Source organism: Ovis canadensis, chromosome 7, assembly GCF_042477335.2.
Source record: "Ovis canadensis isolate MfBH-ARS-UI-01 breed Bighorn chromosome 7, ARS-UI_OviCan_v2, whole genome shotgun sequence".
Lineage (NCBI taxonomy): Eukaryota > Metazoa > Chordata > Mammalia > Artiodactyla > Bovidae > Ovis > Ovis canadensis.
The window spans coordinates 95156017-95177330 of NC_091251.1; the positions used below are offsets into that span (position 1 = coordinate 95156017).

General features: G+C 38.2%; 1 protein-coding gene across 49 annotated transcripts in view; it reads right to left on the reverse strand.

The window, feature by feature from the left end:
- Positions 1-21314, reverse strand: part of NUMB (NUMB endocytic adaptor protein) — a 170415-nt gene that overhangs the window by 44589 nt on the left and 104512 nt on the right. For all 49 annotated transcript variants that reach the window (XM_069597002.1, XM_069596993.1, XM_069596990.1 and 46 more), the window contains one exon: positions 15602-15742. In XM_069597002.1, coding sequence (XP_069453103.1) covers positions 15602-15727 — 126 coding nt within the window. In that variant the 5' untranslated portion in view covers positions 15728-15742. The remainder of the gene's footprint in view (positions 1-15601; positions 15743-21314) is intronic.

The following is a 21314-nucleotide window of genomic DNA, read 5'->3' on the forward strand; positions in this document are numbered from 1 at the left end:
TCTACAATCTGCTTCCTTAGACACTTGAGAATTTGCTTTCTTTTTTTGGGTCTTTGGTAAAAAAAAAAAAAAAAATCACTCTTCATGAGGGCTTCCCTGACGATCCTATTTTAAATCTCACCCTCCATTGCACTTCCTTAACACCTCATTCTCTTTTTATATATTAGGTACTGTGTATATATTTATTTGTTCATTGTTAATATACACTAGAATGTATGCACTGTGCAAAGATTTTGTCCGTTTTGTTCCCTTGTGTTCACAGTGCCCAGATGTCTGCAACACAGCAAGCACTCAGTCAGTATCTTTTGACTATGTCAACGGGCTACTGGACTCACAGAGAAGGAAATGTAACACATTACTTAGTGCCATCTTAAACAATAATAAGTCATAATAATGAAAACTTTTACAATAAACTCAAGACAGAGAGACAATCAATGGCATAGGACGGAATGCAAATGTTACAAGCTATATAAGGTTAAAAAGAAAAGCATAGCTGACATAAGTTTGAAGGTAGGAGAACATGTCACAATTTATGTTAAAACCTTATCTGAAATATCTCATTGCTCCAATGCAAAGACACATTTTTTTCAAATTTCTAATGTTTCAGAAAGAAGAGCAAATTATGACATACTAGCCACTGTCAGCATCCTAGCAAGCTTATATGTGACTATAATGTATCTGTTCAACTGTCACTTCAGTTGATTTATTTCATTAGTATCATACGTGATTGAACATTAAGTTTTACAGTGTGAAGCAGCTTTGAAATGAAACATTGAGTATGTAGAAGACTGTCACACTCAAGCTGTAAAATTGTAAGCAACAGAAAATATCTCATCTCCTGGGATGAAAAATCAATTGAGGAAAACACCCAAGAAATGCAGATTAAAAACTTCAACATTCAGTTGTTAATCTAACCAATAACAACAAAAGCAGCAGCAAATATTTACTGTTACTCACTATGTGCTCAGAGAAGGCAATGGCACCCCACTCCAGTACTCTCGCCTGAAAAATCTCATGGACAGAGGAGCCTGGTAGGCTGCAGTCCATGGGGTTGCGAAGAGTCGGACACAACTGAGTGACTTCACTTTCACACATTAGAGAAGGAAATGGCAACCAACTCCAGTGCTCTTGCCTGGAGAATCCTCGAGAGGGGGAAGCCTGGTGGGCTGCCGTTTATGGGGTTGCACAGAGTCAGACACGACTGAAATGACTTAGTAGCAGCAGCAACACTATATGTTAGTGGTGTGTTTTCAATATAATGTATCTACTCATTTAATTTTCACGTGTGCTAAGTTGCTTCAGTCCTGTCCGACTCTTTATGACCCCATGGACTGTATCCCATCAGGCTCCTCTGTCCATGGGATTCTCTAGGCAAGAATACTGGAGTGGATTGCTGTGACCTCCTTCAGGGGATCTTCCTGACACAGGGATCGAACCCACGTCTCTTACATCTCCTGCACTGGCGGGTGGGTTCTTTACCACTAGCACTACCTGGGAAGCCCTAACAATTTTCATAACCTATACTAATTCCAGTTCTCATTTTATAGATGAAAAAACTGAGGCACAGAGAGGTTAAGTAATTTCTTTTTAAAATTTTTTATTGACATACAGTTGATTTAAACTGTTTCCGGTGCAGTACAAAGTGATTCAATTTACACACACACACACACACACACGGGCTTCCTGGCCTCCCAGCTTCCCAGGTGGAGTGGTAAAGAACCTGCCTGCCAATGCAGGTTAGATGTAAGAGATGCCGGTTTGATCCCCAAGTCAGCAAGATCCCCTGGAAGAGGGCATGGCAACCCACTCCAGTATTCTTGCCTGAAGAAGCCCATAGTGCCTGGCGGGCTGCAGTCCATGGGGTCGCACAGAGTCAGACACAAGTGAAGTGACTTAGTGCATGCATACACATCACACACACATAGACTGTTTTTCAGAATCTTCTCCCTCATAGGTTATTACAAAATACTTAGTACAGTTCTCTGTGCTATACAGCACGTCCTTGTTGGTTATCTTTTTTATATTAATATATAGTAGTGTATATATGTCAATCCCAAACTCCTAATTTATCCTGCACCCACTTTCCCCTTGGTAACTGTAAATTTGTTACCTATATCTGTGCTTCTACTTCTGTTTGATACATAAGTTCATTAAAAAAATTTTTTTTTAAGATTCCATATATAAGTAATATAATGTTATTTGTCTTTTTCTTTCCGGCTTACTTCACTTAGTGTGATTATCTCCAGGTCCATCCATGCTGCTACCAATGGTTTTATTTCATTCTTTATTTATTTATGGCTGTGCTGGGTCTTCATTGTTGTGCACGGGCTTTCTCCAGGTGCAGTGAGCGGGGGCTACTCTTCATTGATGTGCAAGGGCTTCTCATCACAGTGGCTTCTCTTGCTGCGGAACACAGGCTCTATGCTCGCAGGCTTCAGATGTTACAGCACACAGACTTCAGAAGTTGTGGCATACAGGCTGAGTTGCTCCGAGGCATCTGGGATCTTCCTGGATCAGGGATCAAACCTGTGCCTCCTACACTGGCAGGCGGATTCTTATCCATTGTGTCAACAGGTAATTTCTCTTTCTTTCTTTCTTTTCAATTTGGCTCCACCAGGTCTTACTTGCAGCACATGAACTTTATTTGCGGCACGTGGAATCTAGTTCCTTGACAAGGGATCAAACCTAGGCCCCCTGCATTGGGAACATGGAGTCTTAGCCACTGGGCCAACCAAGGAAGTCCCTATTTCATTCTTTTCTATGGCTAATATTCCATTGTATATACATACCACACCTTCTTTATCCATTCATCAGAGGGTAAGTAATTTTTAAGAGAGATCACAGTTAATAGTAACTGGCATAGATCAAACACAAACTCAGGTAGTTTGGCTTAAAAATGCACGCTTTTACAAAAGTCTAGATGCCTCTCCAGAATTTTATTACAGAGCTACTAAAGCACAGGAAGCAGGAAAGTTGACATAACTATATTTACAATTTAGAAAGATCACTACTATGCACTAAGACAATAGTCTGGAAGGGAAACAAGACCAAAAGCAAAAAAAAGAAAATTAAGTCAAGAGCTCTTATAATGGTCTGAGGGAGAAAACAAAGATGAGGACTTGATTAAAGCAGTGGCAGCAGGAAAAAATAACACAAATGAGAGGATAGTGAAGATCATATACGATATAGTGACTGTGGCTGACATTGTTAGTTGCCTACATGACAGTCATCCTTTCAACTGGTTTCCCTGCAAGAAGAGCTTGCCTCCTTGGTACAGGCTGAAAATACCAAATAAATGTTTTCTTGACTTTCAACTATAGATTTGACTTGATTCCATCTTAGCCAATGGAAAGTAATGGGAAGTCTCCATGTATCTGTCTGTAAAGAGCCGTCCCATTCTGACACAAAATGCATTTGTTCCCTCGGTCTTTACCATTTGATAATAATGAGTGAGCACATAATTCTGTTTATTAATAGTATCTTTTTTTTAATTAGCAGATAGAATTGTAAGACAAGCTTTGAAACCTACTTTAATCACTAATATTATTACACTTTTATAGGCACTAGTATATTTAAAAACACATGGCAGAGATCAAACCAGCTGGAGCTTCATTTGACTGATGTCTGCTGCTAAGTCACTTCAGTCATGTCCAACTCTGTGCAACCCCATAGACGGCAGCCCACCAGGCTCCCACGTCCCTGGGGCTCTCCAGGCAAGAACACTGGAGTGGGTTGCCATTTCCTTCTCCAATGCATGAAAGTGAAAAGTGAAAGTGAAGTCACTCAGTCATGTCCGACTCCTAGCGACCCCATGGATTGCAGCCCACCAGGCTCCTCTGTCCATGGAATTTGTCAGGCAAGAGTACTGGAGTGGGGTACCATTGCCTTCTCCGGACTGATGTCTAGTAACTGCAATTCTATTTCGAGTAATTGCATAGTCTGTATTGCTTGTTCTCTAAAATAGCTATGCCAGTCTTCAAAATTTAATTCTATAATCTCTCCACTCTTCTACAGATGCCTTCACTTCTTATTTCTTTGAGAAATATATCTTTAGAATAGAATCTCATCAATTTCAGGCCACCATCACCATAAATTTAAGTGTACTTGCCCTGTTTTGCTACTATTAAAATAGAACCAGCATCCTTCCTCCACCCTAGAACTAATCCACTCTCTCTATGCTTCTTTGTGGAGATCTTTATGCTCATGTCTCTACCATTTTTAAAACAAAATTCAACACAAAATCAAGCCACTGGTGATTTACCCACTTGAAATCAGTAAACTTTACTTTATGCAAATTATATCTAATAAATCTGTTTTTAAAAAATCAAAACAAAATACACACACATAGTTTTTCAACTTCACACTCCTTTTGTTACTCTGCCTTTCTAGTCTCCTTTGAAGACAAATTTCCTGAAAAACAAAATTTAACTGCCTTACTGAGGTAAAAGTGACATACAACAAAATATACACATTTACAGTATATAATCTGCTGAGTTTTTTAATCATATATATAACTGAGAAACCATCATCACAATCAGCCATTACCACGAAAAGTTTTCTTCTACCTCTTGCTATACTTCCCCCCTACTTGAACCCTTCTCCCATCACATAACCTTGTCTGACAAACTTCTGGGATTAGTAATGTCTAGATTTGTTATCTCCTTATTTTGCATCCGTCCACTCAACATAGATTCCATCCCCATGACTCCAATCTAAATCACCAACACCTTCAAATATTTAATCTAATCAAGTTTCATTTCTTACTTGATTTCTTTATAGCATTTGACCACTTTTTTCTTCTTTGAAAATCTTGGTGTCTAAGACTACGTTATCCTGGTTTCTCGTCTCCCTGGCTACTCATTCTTATTTTCCTTTGAAGACACTTGTTTATGCTGCCTGTCCTTTCTATATTTGTCCAAGGCCGCCTTCTCTTCTCACTTAGGCAATCTCAATGATACATGATTCTAATGATGATTTACATATAGCTATATATATTATTTGAGGATTCCATATTTGCAAACTCACCTACTCACTAAAATTTGTATCCTCAAAATCAAAGCTCATGGTGCTTTTGGTCAGTGGGGATCTGCATGTACAACTCTCACATGTACCTCAAAAGGAACTCATCTCTACCCGCAAATATGTTCTCCTTCAGCAAACATGCCCACCACCCTACTAGCTGCCTACATGGGAAACTTTTCTTACCAATCATAGTTTAGAATTCATGGTTTCTAAGGCAAGCCCAGATATCATTTGCCCAGTTTGACTGAGAAAATGCATCTATCTCTAGGTTATAGGGGAAACATTTCAGGCTTTGATTCTCCCATTCTACCCTAGGTCACCTGCATGTAAGTGTGTGGGACAGGGTGGGACGGGATGGGTTGGAAGGAAGGCAGGTAAGGGAGGCACACACAGTAGAGGAGCTGAACATCTTGAAAGGATTTCAAAAGACTGTTTGGAAAAGACCAAACAAAAACACTAAATAAGCTGCCCTACCTGTGTAAGATATTGTGTGTGCATGTTAAGTTGCTTCAGTCATGTAAGACTCTCTGTGACCTTAAGGACCGTAACCTGGCAGGCTCCTCTGTCCATGGGATTTCCCAGGCAAGAATACTGGAGACGGTTGCCATATCATCCTCCAGGGGGTCTTCCCGACACAAGGACTGAACCCACGTCTCTTACGCCTCCTGCACTGGCAGTCAGGTTATTTACCACTAGCGCCGCTTGGGAAGTCCTTCTAAGATATAAATTTTATATCTTCTGTGCTTACCTCTAAAATACATCCCAACCAGCAATTTCTTACCACAAATGAGAACTGCACAGAAAGATACTGAGCCTTACAAAGACAGAAATATAGAGCAATGGAACAAAATAGAAAGCCCAGAGAGAAATCCACACACCTATGGACACCTTATCTTCGACGAAAGAGGCAAGAATATACAATGGATTAAAGACAGTCTCTTTAACAAGTGGTGCTGGGAAAACTGGTCAACCACTTGTAAAAGAAAGAAACTAGAACACTTTCTAATACCATACACAAAAATAAACTCAAAATGGATTAAAGATCTAAACGTAAGACCAGAAACTATAAAACTCCTAGAGGAGAACATAGGCAAAACACTCTCCGACATAAATCACAGCAGGATCCTCTATGACCCACCTCCCAGAATATTGGAAATAAAAGCAAAAATAAACAAATGGGATCTAATTAAACTTAAAAGCTTCTGCACAACAAAGGAAACTATAAGCAAGGTGAAAAGACAGCCTTCGGAATGGGAGAAAATAATAGCAAATGAAGCAACTGACAAACAACTCATCTCAAAAATATACAAGCAACTCATGTAGCTCAATTCCAGAAAAATAAATGACCCAATCAAAAAATGGGCCAAAGAACTAAATAGACATTTCTCCAAAGATGACATACAGATGGCTAACAAACACATGAAAAGATGCTCAACATCACTCATTATCAGAGAAATGCAAATCAAAACCACAATGAGGTACCATTTCACACCAGTCAGAATGGCTGCGATCCAAAAGTCTACAAGCAATAAATGCTGGAGAGGGTGTGGAGAAAAGGGAACCCTCTTACAGTGTTGGTGGGAATGTAAACTAGTACAGCCACTATGGAGAACAGTGTGGAGATTCCTTAAAACACTGGAAATAGAACTGCCTTATGACCCAGCAATTCCACTGCTGGGCATACACACCGAGGAAACTAGAATTCAAAGAGACATGTATACCCCAATGTTCATCGCAGCACTGTTTATAATAACCAGGACATGGAAGCAACCTAGATGTCCATCAGCAGATGAATGGATAAGAAAGCTGTGGTACATATACACAATGGAGTATTACTCAGCCATTAAAAAGAATGCATTTGAATCAGTTCTAATGAGGTCGATGAAACTGGAGCCGATTATACAGAGTGAAGTAAGCCAGAAAGCAAACACCAATACAGTATACTAACACATATATATGGAATTTAGAAAGATGGTAATGATAACCCTGTATGCGAGACAGCAAAAGAAACACAGATGTATAGAACAGACTTTTGGACTCTGTGGGAGAGGGAGAGGGTGGGATGATTTGGGAGAATGGCATCGAAACACGTATACTATCACGTAAGAAACGAATTGCCAGTCTAGGTTCGATACAGGATGCTTGGGGCTGGTGCATTGGGATGACCCAGAGAGATGATATGGGGAGGGAGGTGGGGGGGGGGGTGTTCAGGATTGGGAACTCATGTATACCCGTGGCGGATTCATGTCAATGTATGGCAAAACCAACATAGTAATGTAAAGTAAAATAAATTGGAAAAAAAAAAAGATACTGAGCCTTATTTATCTTACATAAAATACTTTAAAGCTATGTATTTTGTAGCCAATTAAAAGTGCTTCAATTAACTTTACTATAATTATTTTAACCTCTCAGAATCCTATGGATGAGGTTTAAAATATATATGTACTAATTATAAATATGATACATGTTCACGATAAAAAAAAAATACCACTAATTCCAAAGGACATATATTCAAAAGTGAACAAATCACCAACTCTTTACTACCAGAGGTCTGAATTACCTGTGTCTTCTTACAGATATTTCTTACATATATGTGAGGTGAAGTTGCTCAGTCGTGTCCGACTCTTTGCGACCCCGTGGACTTCTACTAGGACCCCTACTAGGCTTCTCCGCCATGGGATTCTCCAGGCAAGAATACTGGAGTGGATTGCCATTTCCTTCTCCAGGGGATCTTCCCGACCCAGGGATCGAACCCGGGTCTCCCACATTGGAGGCAGACGCTTTAACCTCTGAGCCACCAGGGAAGCCCTTCTATACATATTTTCTTTTCTTAAAATTATTTATTTTTGGCTGCACTGGGTTTCAGTTGCAGCACACGGGTTCTCTAGTTGTGGCAAGTGGGCTTAGTTACCCCACGGCATGTGGGATCCTCGTTACTCAACCCGTGATCCAATCCACATCCCCCGCATTGGAAGGTGGATTCTTAACCACTAGACCACCAGGAAGTTTTAATTTTTTTTTTAATTTAACTATAAAAAGAATCATTCCATATAAACTGTTCTGTACCTTGCCTTTATCACTTAATGATAGACTACAATATTCTGCATAAGTACATGCAGAGAACATTCTTTCAGTATTTCCTGTATCAACGATCACCACCTCTATCAGTCTGGGACAAGATACTAGGTATTCTCTTTAATACTACCCCTTTTCATTTCCTAGATGCAATCTGTCTCCAATTCCTAGTGCCTCAATTATTTTTCAATTTATTTTTCAATTTACTTTTCTTTTCATCTCAGCAGTCACCACTCTAGTCCAGCCTACCATTATCTATCCTCTGGATTAGTAATCTTTCACCAGACTCTTCGTAACCACTATGTTATTGTTCAATGGCTCAGTCATGTCTGACTCTTTGTGACCCCCATGGACTGCAGAACGCCAGCCTTCCTTGTCCTTCACCATCTCCAAGAGTTTGCTTAAACTCATGTCCATTCATCAATTGGTGATGCCATCCAACCATCACATCCTCTGTCGTTCCCTTCCCTTCCTGTCTTCGGTCATCCCCAGCATCAGGGTCTTTTCCAATGAGTTGGCTCTTTGCATCAGGTGGCCAAAGTACTGGAGCTTCAGCTTCAGCATCAGTCTTTCCAGTAAATATTCAGGATTGATTTCCTTTACCACCACAGTTCAAAAACATCAATTCTTTGGCACACAGTCTTCTTTATGGTCCAACTCTCATATCCATATACTGCTGGAAAACCACAGTTTCCAGACTACCAGAAAAACCACAGCTTTGACTATAAGGACCTTTTGTCGGCAAAGTGATGTCTCTGTTTTTTAATACACCGTCTAGGTCTGTCATGGCGTTTCTTTCAAGGAACAAGCATCTTTTAATTTTTTTTAAATTCCATTACTCTAGAAGTCCCAAATCCTTAACATGGCCTACAAATCTTTGCCCTACTTCTTCCCTGGTTCATCTAAACTTCCGATACTACTATAGCTTTCCTTTAGTTCCTTGATATCATTCTTTCCTCCCACCACCAATGTCTATGTACATATACTCTTCGCACCTAATTCATTCCTACTAAACCTTTAGATATCAGGTCAAACTTTACTTTCTCAAGGAAGCCTTCCCTGATCCTACAGTCTGGGTCATGTTGTTTTGTTACATGTTATTAGAGAACCAGATTCCCTTTTTAAAAAGCACTTATCTCAAACAAATGTGACCTAGTTAAACCAAAAATCTTCTGCACAGAAAAGAAAACCACAAATAACAACAAAAAAAGACAACCTACAGAATGGGAGAAAATATTTGCGAACAGAATGACCAACAAGGGGGCTAATCTCCAAAATATACAAATGGCTTGTACAGCTCAATATCAAAAATCAAACAACCCAATTAAAAAAATGAGCAGATGACCTAAATAGACATTTCTCCAAAGAAGACATACAGATGTCCAATAGCCACATGAAAAGATGCTCAACATTGCTAGCTATTAGAGAAATGCAAATCAAAACTACAATGAAGTATTACATCAGACTGGTTAGACTCAATTCAGTTCAGTTCAGTTGCTCAGTTGTGTCTGACTCTTTCCAACCCCATGGACTGCAGCACACCAGGCTTCCCTGTCCATCACCAACTCCAAGAGCTTACTCAAACTCATGTCCATAGAGTCGGTGATACCATCCAACCATCTCATCCTCTATCATTCCCTTCTCCTCCTGCCTTCAATCTTTCCCAGCATCAAGGATCTTTTCCAATGAGTCAGTTCTTCGCATCAGGTGGCCAAAGTATTGGCATTTCAGCTTCACCATCAGTCTTCCCAATGAACATTCAGGACTGATTTCCTTTAGGATGGACTGCTTGGATCTCCTTGCAGTCCAAAGAACTCTCAAGAGTCTTTTCCAACACCACAGTTCAAAAGGATCAATTCTTTGGCACTCAACTTTCTTTACAGTCCAACTCTCACATCCACATATGACTACTGGAAAAAGCATAGCTTTGACTAGATGGACCTTTGTTGGCAAAGTAATGTCTGCTTTTTGACATGCTGTCTAGGTTGGTCATAGCTTTTCTTCCAAGGAGCAGGCGTCTTTTAATTTCATGACTGCAGTCACCATTTGCAGTGATTTTGGAGACCCCAAAATAAAGTCTCTCACTGTTTCCCCATCTATTTGCCATGAAGTGATAGGATGCCATGATTTTTGTTTTCTGAATGTTGAGCTTTAAGCCAACTTTTTCACTCTCCTCTTTCACTTTCATCAAGAGGCTCTTTAGTTCTTCTTCACTTTATGCCATATGGGTGGTATCATCTGCCTATGTGAGGTTATTGATATTTTTCCCGGCAATCTTGATTCCAGCATGTGCTTCATCCAGCCCTGCATTTTGCATGATGTATTCTGCATATAAGCTAAATGAGCAGGGTGACAATATACATCCTTGATGTACTCCTTTTCTGATTTGGAACCAGTCTGTTGTTCCACATCCAGTTCTAACTGCTGCTTCTTGACTTGCATACAGATTTCTCAGGAGGCAGGTAAGGTAGTCTGATATTCCCATCGGTTGAAGAATTTTCCAGTTTGTTGTGATTCACACAAAGGCTTTGGCGTAATCAATAAAGCAGATGTTTTTCGGGAACTCTCCTGCTTTTTTGATGATCCAGTGGATGTTGGCAATTTGATCTCTGGTTCCTCTGCCTTTTCTAAATCTGGTTAATAGCCATGTCAAAAAGTCTACAAATAATAAATGCTGGAAAGGGCACCAAGAAAAAGGAACCACCCTACACTGTTAGTGGGAATGTAAACTGGTGCAGCCATTATGGAGAATAGCATGGAGGTTTCTTAAAAAACTAGAATCAGAGCTACCACGTGATCCTGCAATTCCACTCCTAGGCATATATAAGGAGAAAACTATAATTCAAAAAGATACACACACCTTAATGTTCACAGCAGCACTATTTACAATAGCCATGACATGGTAATAACCCAAGTGTCCACTGATAGATGAATGAATAAAGAAGATGTGATATACACACAATATGGAATATTACTCAGCCATAACTTAGCATTACCAAAGGGGAAAGGGGAGGGGGGGAAAGTTAGGAGTTTGGGATCAAAACATGTACATTACTACATATAAAATAGATAACAACAAGGACCTACTGTATATATAGCACAACGAACTATATTCAGCATCTTATAATAACCTATAATAGAACAGAATGTAAACAAAGAATGTATAGCTGAATTGCTTAGATGTACACTTGAAACCAACATAACATTGTGTATCAGCTATATTAAAAAAAAGACTTTTTGAAAAGAGAAATAAAGTAAATAAAAAGCACTTTCTCAGTCTGTAATCATGTATTAGTAACACAGATATCAAATTAAAGTCTCTCCCCCATAAGGAGACTATAAACTCCACAGAGTGAGAATTATGTCTTACTTGCTTACCACTTAACATCCGTCTGGCACACAGCAGGAGTTCAAAAAATTTATAAATATGTGATGATAGATCTACCTCATTCTTTTTTTAAGTGTCAAAGAATTCCCCTCAACAGATGTCATAACTTCTTTATCTAGTCTCAGAATGATGTTTAACTGAGTTTCCAGATTTTTACTATTATAAACAAATTGCTAGAATGATCACTGACACCAGTATATATCTATAGATGTAATTCTTAAATGTAAAACTGCTAGTCAAATGAAAAGTACATTGAAACTTTTAACTGATATTTTCCAAATTGCCCTCCCATGAGGTTGCAAAGTATCCTCCAAGCAATCAGCAATGTGTAAGAGGACCGACTTCAACATATCAGGTTGGCCAAAAAGTTCATTTAGTTTTTTCTGTAAGACGTTAAGGATCCCAATACTTAATACTTGATTTGTATAATCAAAATGAATCTACTGTTTGGCTGGGTGTGGGGCACTAGAGAAGAGTGTTAGATTTTATGTAAGAGGTGGAGTTGTTTGTTTGTTTTAATCTTAATATCACACTAACCACTTAAAATTAAACATTAAGTTTATTATTCCTATAAAAGCAGTTTCAGCAAGTAAATTGCATAGACAAAGCTAGGTGATTAGGAAAATGTTTCATCATTGAGACTGTGGAAAATTTGTGTATTTTAAGAGTCATGTATTAAGTTCCCAGAGATTCTCAAAATCACTTTTCCAATCATATTGACTATTTTTCTTTCTGAGGCTTTAGTCCATGTTTCATGCATAGTACCAAGGCAGTAAAAAAGGAGGAGAAAAATAACAATAAAAATACTCACACATAAGAATATACAAAAAATAGAGAAAAATGCTAACACTTCAAATTAAAGTTTCTTCTTCAAGATATTAACATTTTGGTGTAGTTCCTTCTATTTTTTCCTCCTCACACATCTCATAGCATCAGTTCAGTTCAGGTCAGTCTCTCAGTCATGTTCGACTCTTTGCGACCCCTTAATTGCTTCTTCTCACTAAATGGTGTAGCACGCTCATTTATTTCTTCTATGACCTTAAATACAGATGATTCTTCTTTAGTCTCAAGTAGCAGTAACAAAAAGCACCTACAAGGCACCCCTTTCTCTAGATCTTCACTATGTTCTTAAACTTTAAAGCTTCCATTTTCTGATGTGACAAATGAAGGCATTAGTTTAAATGAACTCAATTAAAAGTTACAAGATTAAGGATACCACTATAATACTATAATTAGCCTCCAATTTAAAAAATAAATAAAAACATCTATTCAAATAGAAAAAAAAGATTAAGGATAAAATCCCTTTTGATTTAACTCTTCTGATTTAAGATTTTATAGAACATACCAGGCCTGTATTTAAGAAAGCAGATACCCACTTCCTTTGTTCCACCATTAGCAAGCATGTTCTGTTGAAAAAAACTTGATTCTTGCTAATTCAGAATTTTTAGGTATTTCAGGATTAGTATTTTCATCAGAAGTGGTCTTATTTGTAGAGATTTCAGATTATATACCAGAAATTCTTGTTTAAATATAATGAGAAGGCTTCCAGTGCAAGATGGTAGAATAGAAGGACGTGTGCTCATCTTCTCCTGCGAGAGCACCAAAATTGCAACTAGCTGTTGAACAACCATCAACAGGAAGACACTGGAAAAAGATACTAAAAAAAGATAATCTACATCCAAAGACAAAGAAGAAGCCACAGAAAGATGTTAGGAGGGGTACAATCACAATAAAATCAAATCCCACACCCTATGGGTGGGTGACCCATGGACTACAGAACAATAATTCCAAAGAAATTCTTCCACCACTGTGAAGGTTGTAAACCCCACTTAAGGCTTTACAGCCTGGGGAATCTGACAAGGAGACTGGGAATCCCCAGGTAACCTGGTCTTGAGGGCAACTGGATTTGATTATAGATTTCCTTGATTACAGGATTTATTTTTACAGTCAACAAAAACAAGACTGGAAGCTAACTGTGGCTCAAATCATGAACTCCTTCTTGCAAAATTCAGACTTATATTGAGGAAAGTAGGGAAAACCATTAGACCATTCAGGTATGACCTATAAATTCAAGGGACTAGATCTGATAGACAGACTGACTGAAGAACTATGGACTGAGGTTCATGACATTGTACAGAAGGCAGTGATCAAGACCATTCCCAAGAAAAAGAAATGCAAAAAGGCAAAATGGTTGTCCGAGAAGGCCTTACAAAGAGCTGAGAAAAGAAGAGAAGCTAAAGCCAAAGGAGAAAAGCAAAGATATACCCATTTGAATGCAGTTCAAAAGAACAACTGACTGGTTCCAAATTGGGAAAGGAGTACGTAAAGGCTGTATATTGTCACCCTGCTTATTTAACTTATATGCAGAGTACATCATGAGAAATGCCGGGCTGGATGAAGCACAAGCTGAAATCAAGACTGCTGGGAGAAATATAAATAATCTCAGATATGCAGATGATACCACCATTATGGCAGAAGAGCCTCTTAATGAAAGTGAAAAAGGAGAGTGAAACAGCTGGCTTAAAACTCAACATTAAAAATACAAAGATCATGGCATCTGGTCCCATCACTTCATGGCAAACAGACGAGGGAAACAATGGGAACAGTGAGAGACTTTTATCTTTTTGGGCTCACAGAATCACTGAAGGTGGTGACTGCAACCATGAAATTAAGTCGCTTACTCCTTGGAAGGAAAGTTATGACCAACTGAGACAGCATATTAAAAAGCAGAGACATTACTTTGTTGACACAGGTCCATCTAGTCAAAGCTATGGTTTTTCCAGTGGCCATGTATGGATGTGAGAATTGGACTATAAAGAAAGCTAAGGGCCAAAGAATTGATGCTTTTGAACTATGGTGTTGGAGAAGACTCTTGAGAGTCCCTTGGACAGCAAGGAGATCCAACCAGTCCATCCTAAAGGAGATCAGTCCTGAGTGTTCATTGGAAGGACTGATGTTGAAGCTGAAACTCCAATATTTTGGCCACCTGTGCGAAGAGCTGACTCATTTGAAAAGATCCTGATGCTGGGAAAGATTGAGGGCAGGAGGAGAAGAGGATGGCAGAGGATGAGATGGTTGGATGGCATCACTGACTCAATGAGATGAGTTTGAGCAAGCTCCAGGAGTTGGTGATGGACAGGGAGGCCTGGCGTGCTGCAGTCCATGGGGTCGTAAAGAGTCGGACACGACTCAGCAACTGAACTGAACTGATTGTGAAAACTGATACAAATCTTTTACTATTGTGATTATGTCACTATTACTCACTTAATACCACTATATCATGATTCGTCAAGAGAAAAATAACAGAATTCTGTATCACCAAAACTAGGATCTATTAGAGAAACCTTTTAAAATTACTTTTTAAAACCTAGATGCATATCAGAAGTATCTTGAAATTTTTTGAAAACTACAAATGCTCAGGTATTGCTTTTTTTCTCCAGAGCTCCAGATATGTTTCTAATGAGCAGACATGTTTAAAAACAACTGGACTATATGATGATCTTTTACTTTTATCTAGTTTCACTTTTTCTATTTCATATTCAGTGCTTGCATTTGATTTACTTTATGTTCTCCAATTTTTTCATCTCTTCTCTTCTTGTTGATTGTTCTTTCCCAAGCTTTTATCAAGAGTAGCAGAAAAGCTTTTGTATACATATATATAAATATGTATAATATATATATTTTAGAAAACTTATGAATTTTTGCCTAACTAAAAAATTATGACATTTTTGATTCCACTTGTTTGACTTAGTATAAACAGAATGCCAGATTTCTAATAAAAAAATAGATATGCAACAAGCAACAAAGGTTTACTGTATATCATAGGGAACTATAGTCAGTATCTTGTAGTAACTTATGGTGGAAAATAGTTTCAAAAATAATATATGTGTATTTGTATAACTGAACCACCTTGCTGTGCACCTGAAACAATGCAAGTCAATAAAACATATATATTTAAAAATAAATAAACAAACAGAAGGCGAAAAATCATTAATTATAATCTCTTTTTCTTCTTACTAATTCTGTCACTGAAGCAGAATATAAAGAAATTAGCTTTTGAAGTGTTTTCTTCTAACTGTTCTGATTAATGGAATTTATAGAAACGTGAGGTCTTACCTTGACTGGGAAGCTACATTTTCCAGTACGAACTCCTTCTTCATCTGTCTGCCACTGATGTGGACGACTGGCCTCTGGAACATAAACATCTTTCTTTCTCCTAAAACTCTGCCGTAGTTTATTCATTTTAATTTTTACAAGCTGTAAAAGAAATATGAAAAGGAAGTTACTACCTTCTCACACGAGTCTGGATGAACTCCGGGAGTTGGTGATGGACAGGGAGGTCTGGTGTGCTGGGAATCATGGGGTCACAGAGTCGGACATGACTGAGCAACTGAACTGAACTGAACCTTCTCACACATTTAAAGTTCACATTACAATATTAATAAAAAAAACTATTATCTCAAATCAAAGGTTTTGTTTTAGGGGGAAACGAGCAATTAACATACTTCCTTTTAGAGTAACCCTAAGTTCAAACAAACAAATCATTTCACTTTTTGCAAAGACAATTATAGTACCAGTTCTAGGAAAACAACAATAACATCTTGTAGGATCTGGAGTTGTTATTATAAGAACTTTCAAGCACTTTAATTGTAATAAACCAATGGCTATTCCTACTAATCTACCTCTCAAATCCATTTTAACTACCGAATAAGGAAATTTGTACATGTAGGCCAAATTATAAACTGCTAACAATTTCTGAAAATATTCTGAAAACTTTGATCCTTATCAGGAAAAAATCATTCTGAAACACTGACATTTGGGAATTTTTTTGGTTTAAACTACAGTGTTTTTGTTTTGTTACTGGAAGAGGCACTTCTCTCATGCTTTTAAAGGTACAGAAGAAATCACAAAACTACAGAGAAGGAAGACTTATCTAATAAGAAACAAAGGAGCATTTAAGAGTCAATGAATAAACATAATGAATGTATCCCTTTATAGAACAAATCTCAAAACCTGAAACCAATACCTTCAGTTTTCTGTTTCATTCTTTCCGTGAGGGATTTAAGCACCTCAACCAGCCTAAAAGGAGACCTAACTTGAGAAAATGATGTGACAAAGCTATATAGAGGAAACATCTCTGCCAGGAATGTTAAACAACAAGGGAGGGAACATTAATTCCCACAGAACACCGATGAAAGACTTGAAAATCAAGGCCTGCATTCAGAGGAAAATCATTTTGTATTTTAAAGTGCATAATGCCACAGCAGAACTATTACCAAATTAGCTAATTCACACAGAGAGGCTAATCTTACCACACATTTTCTTAAAAGGTAAAATTTCGGAGAGATGAATGATAAAATCTCTGGATTTTCTAAAAATGAATTTATTATTTCTCAATTCAAAGTTGATTTATAGAGTAGGTAAAGTGAAAGTGAAGTCGCTCAGTCATGTCCGACTCTTTGTGACTCCATGGCCTATAGCCTACCAGGCTTCTCCGTCCATGGGATTCTCCAGGCAAGAATACTGGAGTGGGTTACCATCGCCTTCTCCAGGGGATCTTCCCGACCCAGGGATCGAACCCGGGTCTGCCGCATTGGAGGCAGATGCTTTAACCTCTGAGCCACCAGGGAAGCCCTGAGTAGGTTAGGTGGATATTAAATAATCAAAGGACTGGATGGACAAAAGGTAATCCATTCCTTTGCTTTTAAGTAGATCACTTATTCCTAAACTACTTTAAATGAGAGTCTATCTTAATCTAATAGACTTCCAAAAAGAATTCCTTAACCTTCCTTGATAATATACTTTCATATCACATTTCAAGAATATATACAAATACAAATATAAGAAAATAAAAAACATCCACATCCTTGCTCGAGGTGGCACTCCAAGAATCTTGAGACAAAAGTCTGTATGATGCCTTTCTTTTTCTTCCTCTTAGCAAAAAAAGACTATATACTTACCCAGCTGGCCAAGTCAAACAGCTAAAAGTCACCTCTACTTTTATTCTTTCTCTGACCAATAACTATGGATTTTATTTACTTAGTATATCCTGAATTAATTTCCCCACCCACCACGTAAGTTCTACTATCCTCATTTTTGCTTGTATCATTGCAAAAGCTTAATAACTTAATAGTCTCTCTGCTTCCAAGAGAGGTCTACTCCGATCTGTTCTCCTGACTAATGCCAGAGCACTTTCTAAAACACAAATCTGACCATTAATTACTCTGCTTAAAATCCTTCAATAGCTTCACATCACTTTTAAGGTAAAGTCCAAATTCCCAAGCATGGTGCAGTCTTTTTTCATCTGGCTTCACCCACCAGCTCCATTCACATGCTAAGCTCCAGGCATACTCAACTACCCAAACTACTTTAAACAAGGCAGGCTATCTTTCAGAGCCTCTGTACATGCTCCTTCCTCTGCTTAGAAAGACCTTTCTCTATTTGCTTCTGGTTCAAGTTTACTCATTTTCAAAGAGTCAGCTCAGTCTTCATAGAAGCTAGCATTTTTTCTGAAAAGCCCCTATCTGGTCTGGGTCCTTTCATTTCATATGAGTCCCATGAATACCCTCTGCTTACCTCTGTAACTGTACTCCTCAAACCTTATAGCAATTTTCTATTTCCTTTATGGAAGGTTGTATCTTGTTTGTTTACACTTACTTGTTTAAATAGTATCCTTGCATCCTAATACAGTGCCTGTCATATATACAGCACACTATAAAGTTGAAGAAATGAAAGATACAATAGATCCCATCCTATTAGATGGTATTTACAAGGTAGGATAAATGTAGACAGTAAGACCAGAGAATCATCGGTGTTGGAAGAGACTGCATTTAATAGTAGGCCAACCTCCCACCGACAAAGGAACTACTTGGACAACTTCCCTGAAAGGAAGACATCCAGTGAAATGAAGTGAAAGTCACTCAGTCATGTTCGACTCTTTGTGAGACCATGGACTATACATTCCATGGAATTCTCCAGGCCAGAATACTGGAGTGGGTAATCCTTCCCTTCTCCAGGAGATCTTCCCAACCCAGGAACTGAACCCAGGTCTCCCACATTGCAAGCAGATTCTTTACCAGCTGAGCCACAAGGGAAGCCCAAGAATACTGGAGTGGGTAGCCTATTCCTTCTTCAGCGCATCTTCCCAACCCAGGAATCGGACCAGGGTCTCCTGCACTGCAGGTACATTCTTTACCAACTGAGCTATCAGGGAAGCCCTGATATCCAACCTCTGTCTAAATAGCACCAGTACAAATGTATTTCCTCTTTGTTGTTGTACTATTCTACTGACCAATAAAGATAACAGACTGGAAATATCATCTGATTTGAAGGTCTAAATATCACATCACTTTCAGTATTAATATGGCTTGACATCAGTGTTTCTACAAAGAGAATTATATATCAGTGATTTTTGAACTATCCTTTAGGTGGCTCTAGAATTTCCACAGAGGAGTCTCTGGTACCAAACGTGTTTGGAAGGAAAGAGGAGGAGGTTAGAAGACTGATATAACTCTCAGGAGGGCTTTCAGTCCCTGTCACAGGTTCAAACAGACAAGCTTCTCTTTCTCTGACTTACATGTTGGGGCTCCATGTTAAAGCTTAAGGAAAGAGTTTCAGGGCTGGAAATTTTTTGAAAATCAGTGATATATCTGTAACTGTTCTAAAATGAACTTGGTAGAAAGAAAATACATAATCATAATATCTTACTTGCTACTTCTTAATGTGTAACTACCACTGGCCTACAAAATAATCTAGCAATTAAGATAATAATTAATACAAGGGAGAAACCAAACATTCTATTTTCAGGTAATCTATGTATAATGATTTTGCTTACCAAAAAAAAAAAAGAAAATGTTAATTCAAAGTAATGTTTACTACTGGTTCTCAATAAGGTTAAACTTGACTCCCAAATAAAGAAAATCATACCCCCTGTGGAAGTCCTGGTTGAATATAGGTAAAGAATATATTTTTCTAAGTATAAAACCTGAGAACAAACTTATTTTGTCCTACAAACTAAATTTTTAAAAAATGATATCCCCATTCTGCTAGATTTTCAGAGGTTACTGCGTACACTTAACTGCCCACATCAGGAAATCCTCTGGTTTATCCTCCTCATCTCTGTTTCTACCGATGCCTTTGAGGGCTTCCTCTACTTTCTCCCACCCGCTGTAGATATTCCTCAAATATTAATCCTCCATTGGTGTTCTCTTTGTATTATCACTCCTGGAGAAATAATCAACACAAACTATTACCCCAATTAGGAGCATTTCCTAATTGTACTCTTAACTCTTCCTCTCTTAAATTTCTGTATTTGGGTGCACTGATACTGCCTCAGTCTCATTAATTTAAAGTTAAATCATCACCTCTTATCTCCTATTCCTCTGGTCTTCCTCCTCTGACCCAGTTTGTTTGGGTTAGTAAAAACTGAAAACTTATCATGTGCTGGGCCCTGTTATGAATGCTAGTGGATACAGAAATTAATAAGACAACCGGCCTTTAGATGGCTCTCTCCCTTTATAAAAGGTTCATTTCTGCACAACATGGAGAATGAAATAATAGCACTATATACAGTATCACCTAGAAGCAATCTAGGTTCAGGAAACATTTCCTATAGGAGACACTGCCTGAGTTAAGTTTTAAAAGAACAAAAAACAGTCACATACTGTGGAAAGTAGGAGGGAAAAGATTATTTCAGGTAGAGGCAACAACATCAACAAAACATAGATTCAGGAAATCTATGAATTAACTGAGTCAACATGATATAATTGTGCTTCAGGAAAGCATTCTGCCTAAGATGATAAGACTGTAAGCCAAGAATTAGCTACACTTTGTCAGGAAAGTTTAACAAACTAATCTATCTGGGCAAACAATTTGTGCATCAGGGCAAACAGTTCTCCTCACATGATAACAGATTGCTCTTCTTGCTATGTCCATTAATTTTAAATATTGTGTTGTAAACTTTGCCCATCCGAACTAGTTCCCCACCTTGAAGGACCTGCCTTAAACCATCTGAGTCCAGATCTCAAAACCCCAGAAATAATCTTTCTAACTTCTCCTAACTACCAAGACTCTATCATACTGGTGCTCTCCCTTGCTGCAGTAAGTTTAATAATCTCAGTTTTGGTTGATCAACAGAATTCTCTTTGTGGAGAAAGTCAAGAGCAGGAATTAATTATAAAAGGTGGGGAAGAGAAAGAAATCAAAATATGACTCCTAAGTTCTAGGCCTCAGTAAGCTGGATAGAAGAATACAGTGAACCGAATTGTTGAATTTGAGAGGTCTATTTATCAGGCTGCCAGGTGGAGATGTATATAAGCCTGAAGATCAGGGAAAAGACCAGGGCAACCATAAGCAGTTGGATAGGTGAAACTTTTCTTGTGATGATCTCATTATTTTCCTAATTTTATCTAATAGGTGTTAGTATATAATAAACAGAATTAAACCCAGCACACTCAAACGTGAATAGAGAAATACACACCATATAATTGGCCAGTATGACTTGATATAGCCATACCAGTGATAAGTTTTTGCAATGCTTATATTCTAGATAGTAAACATTCACTGTGCTGAGTCCCTTGCCTAGGATCCATTCCGTGACCTTCCACAACCCAACAACTGGTTTAACAAAGTAGTAAGGCCAGTGATCAGTGCAAAGAAATAAGGGAAAACAATAGAATGGAAAAGACTAGAGATCTCTTCAAGAAAATCAGAGATACCATGGGAACATTTCATGCAAAGATGGGCATGATAAAGGACAGAAATGGTATGGACCTAACAGAAGCAGAAGATATTAAGAAGTGGCAAGAATACACAGAATAACTGTACAAAA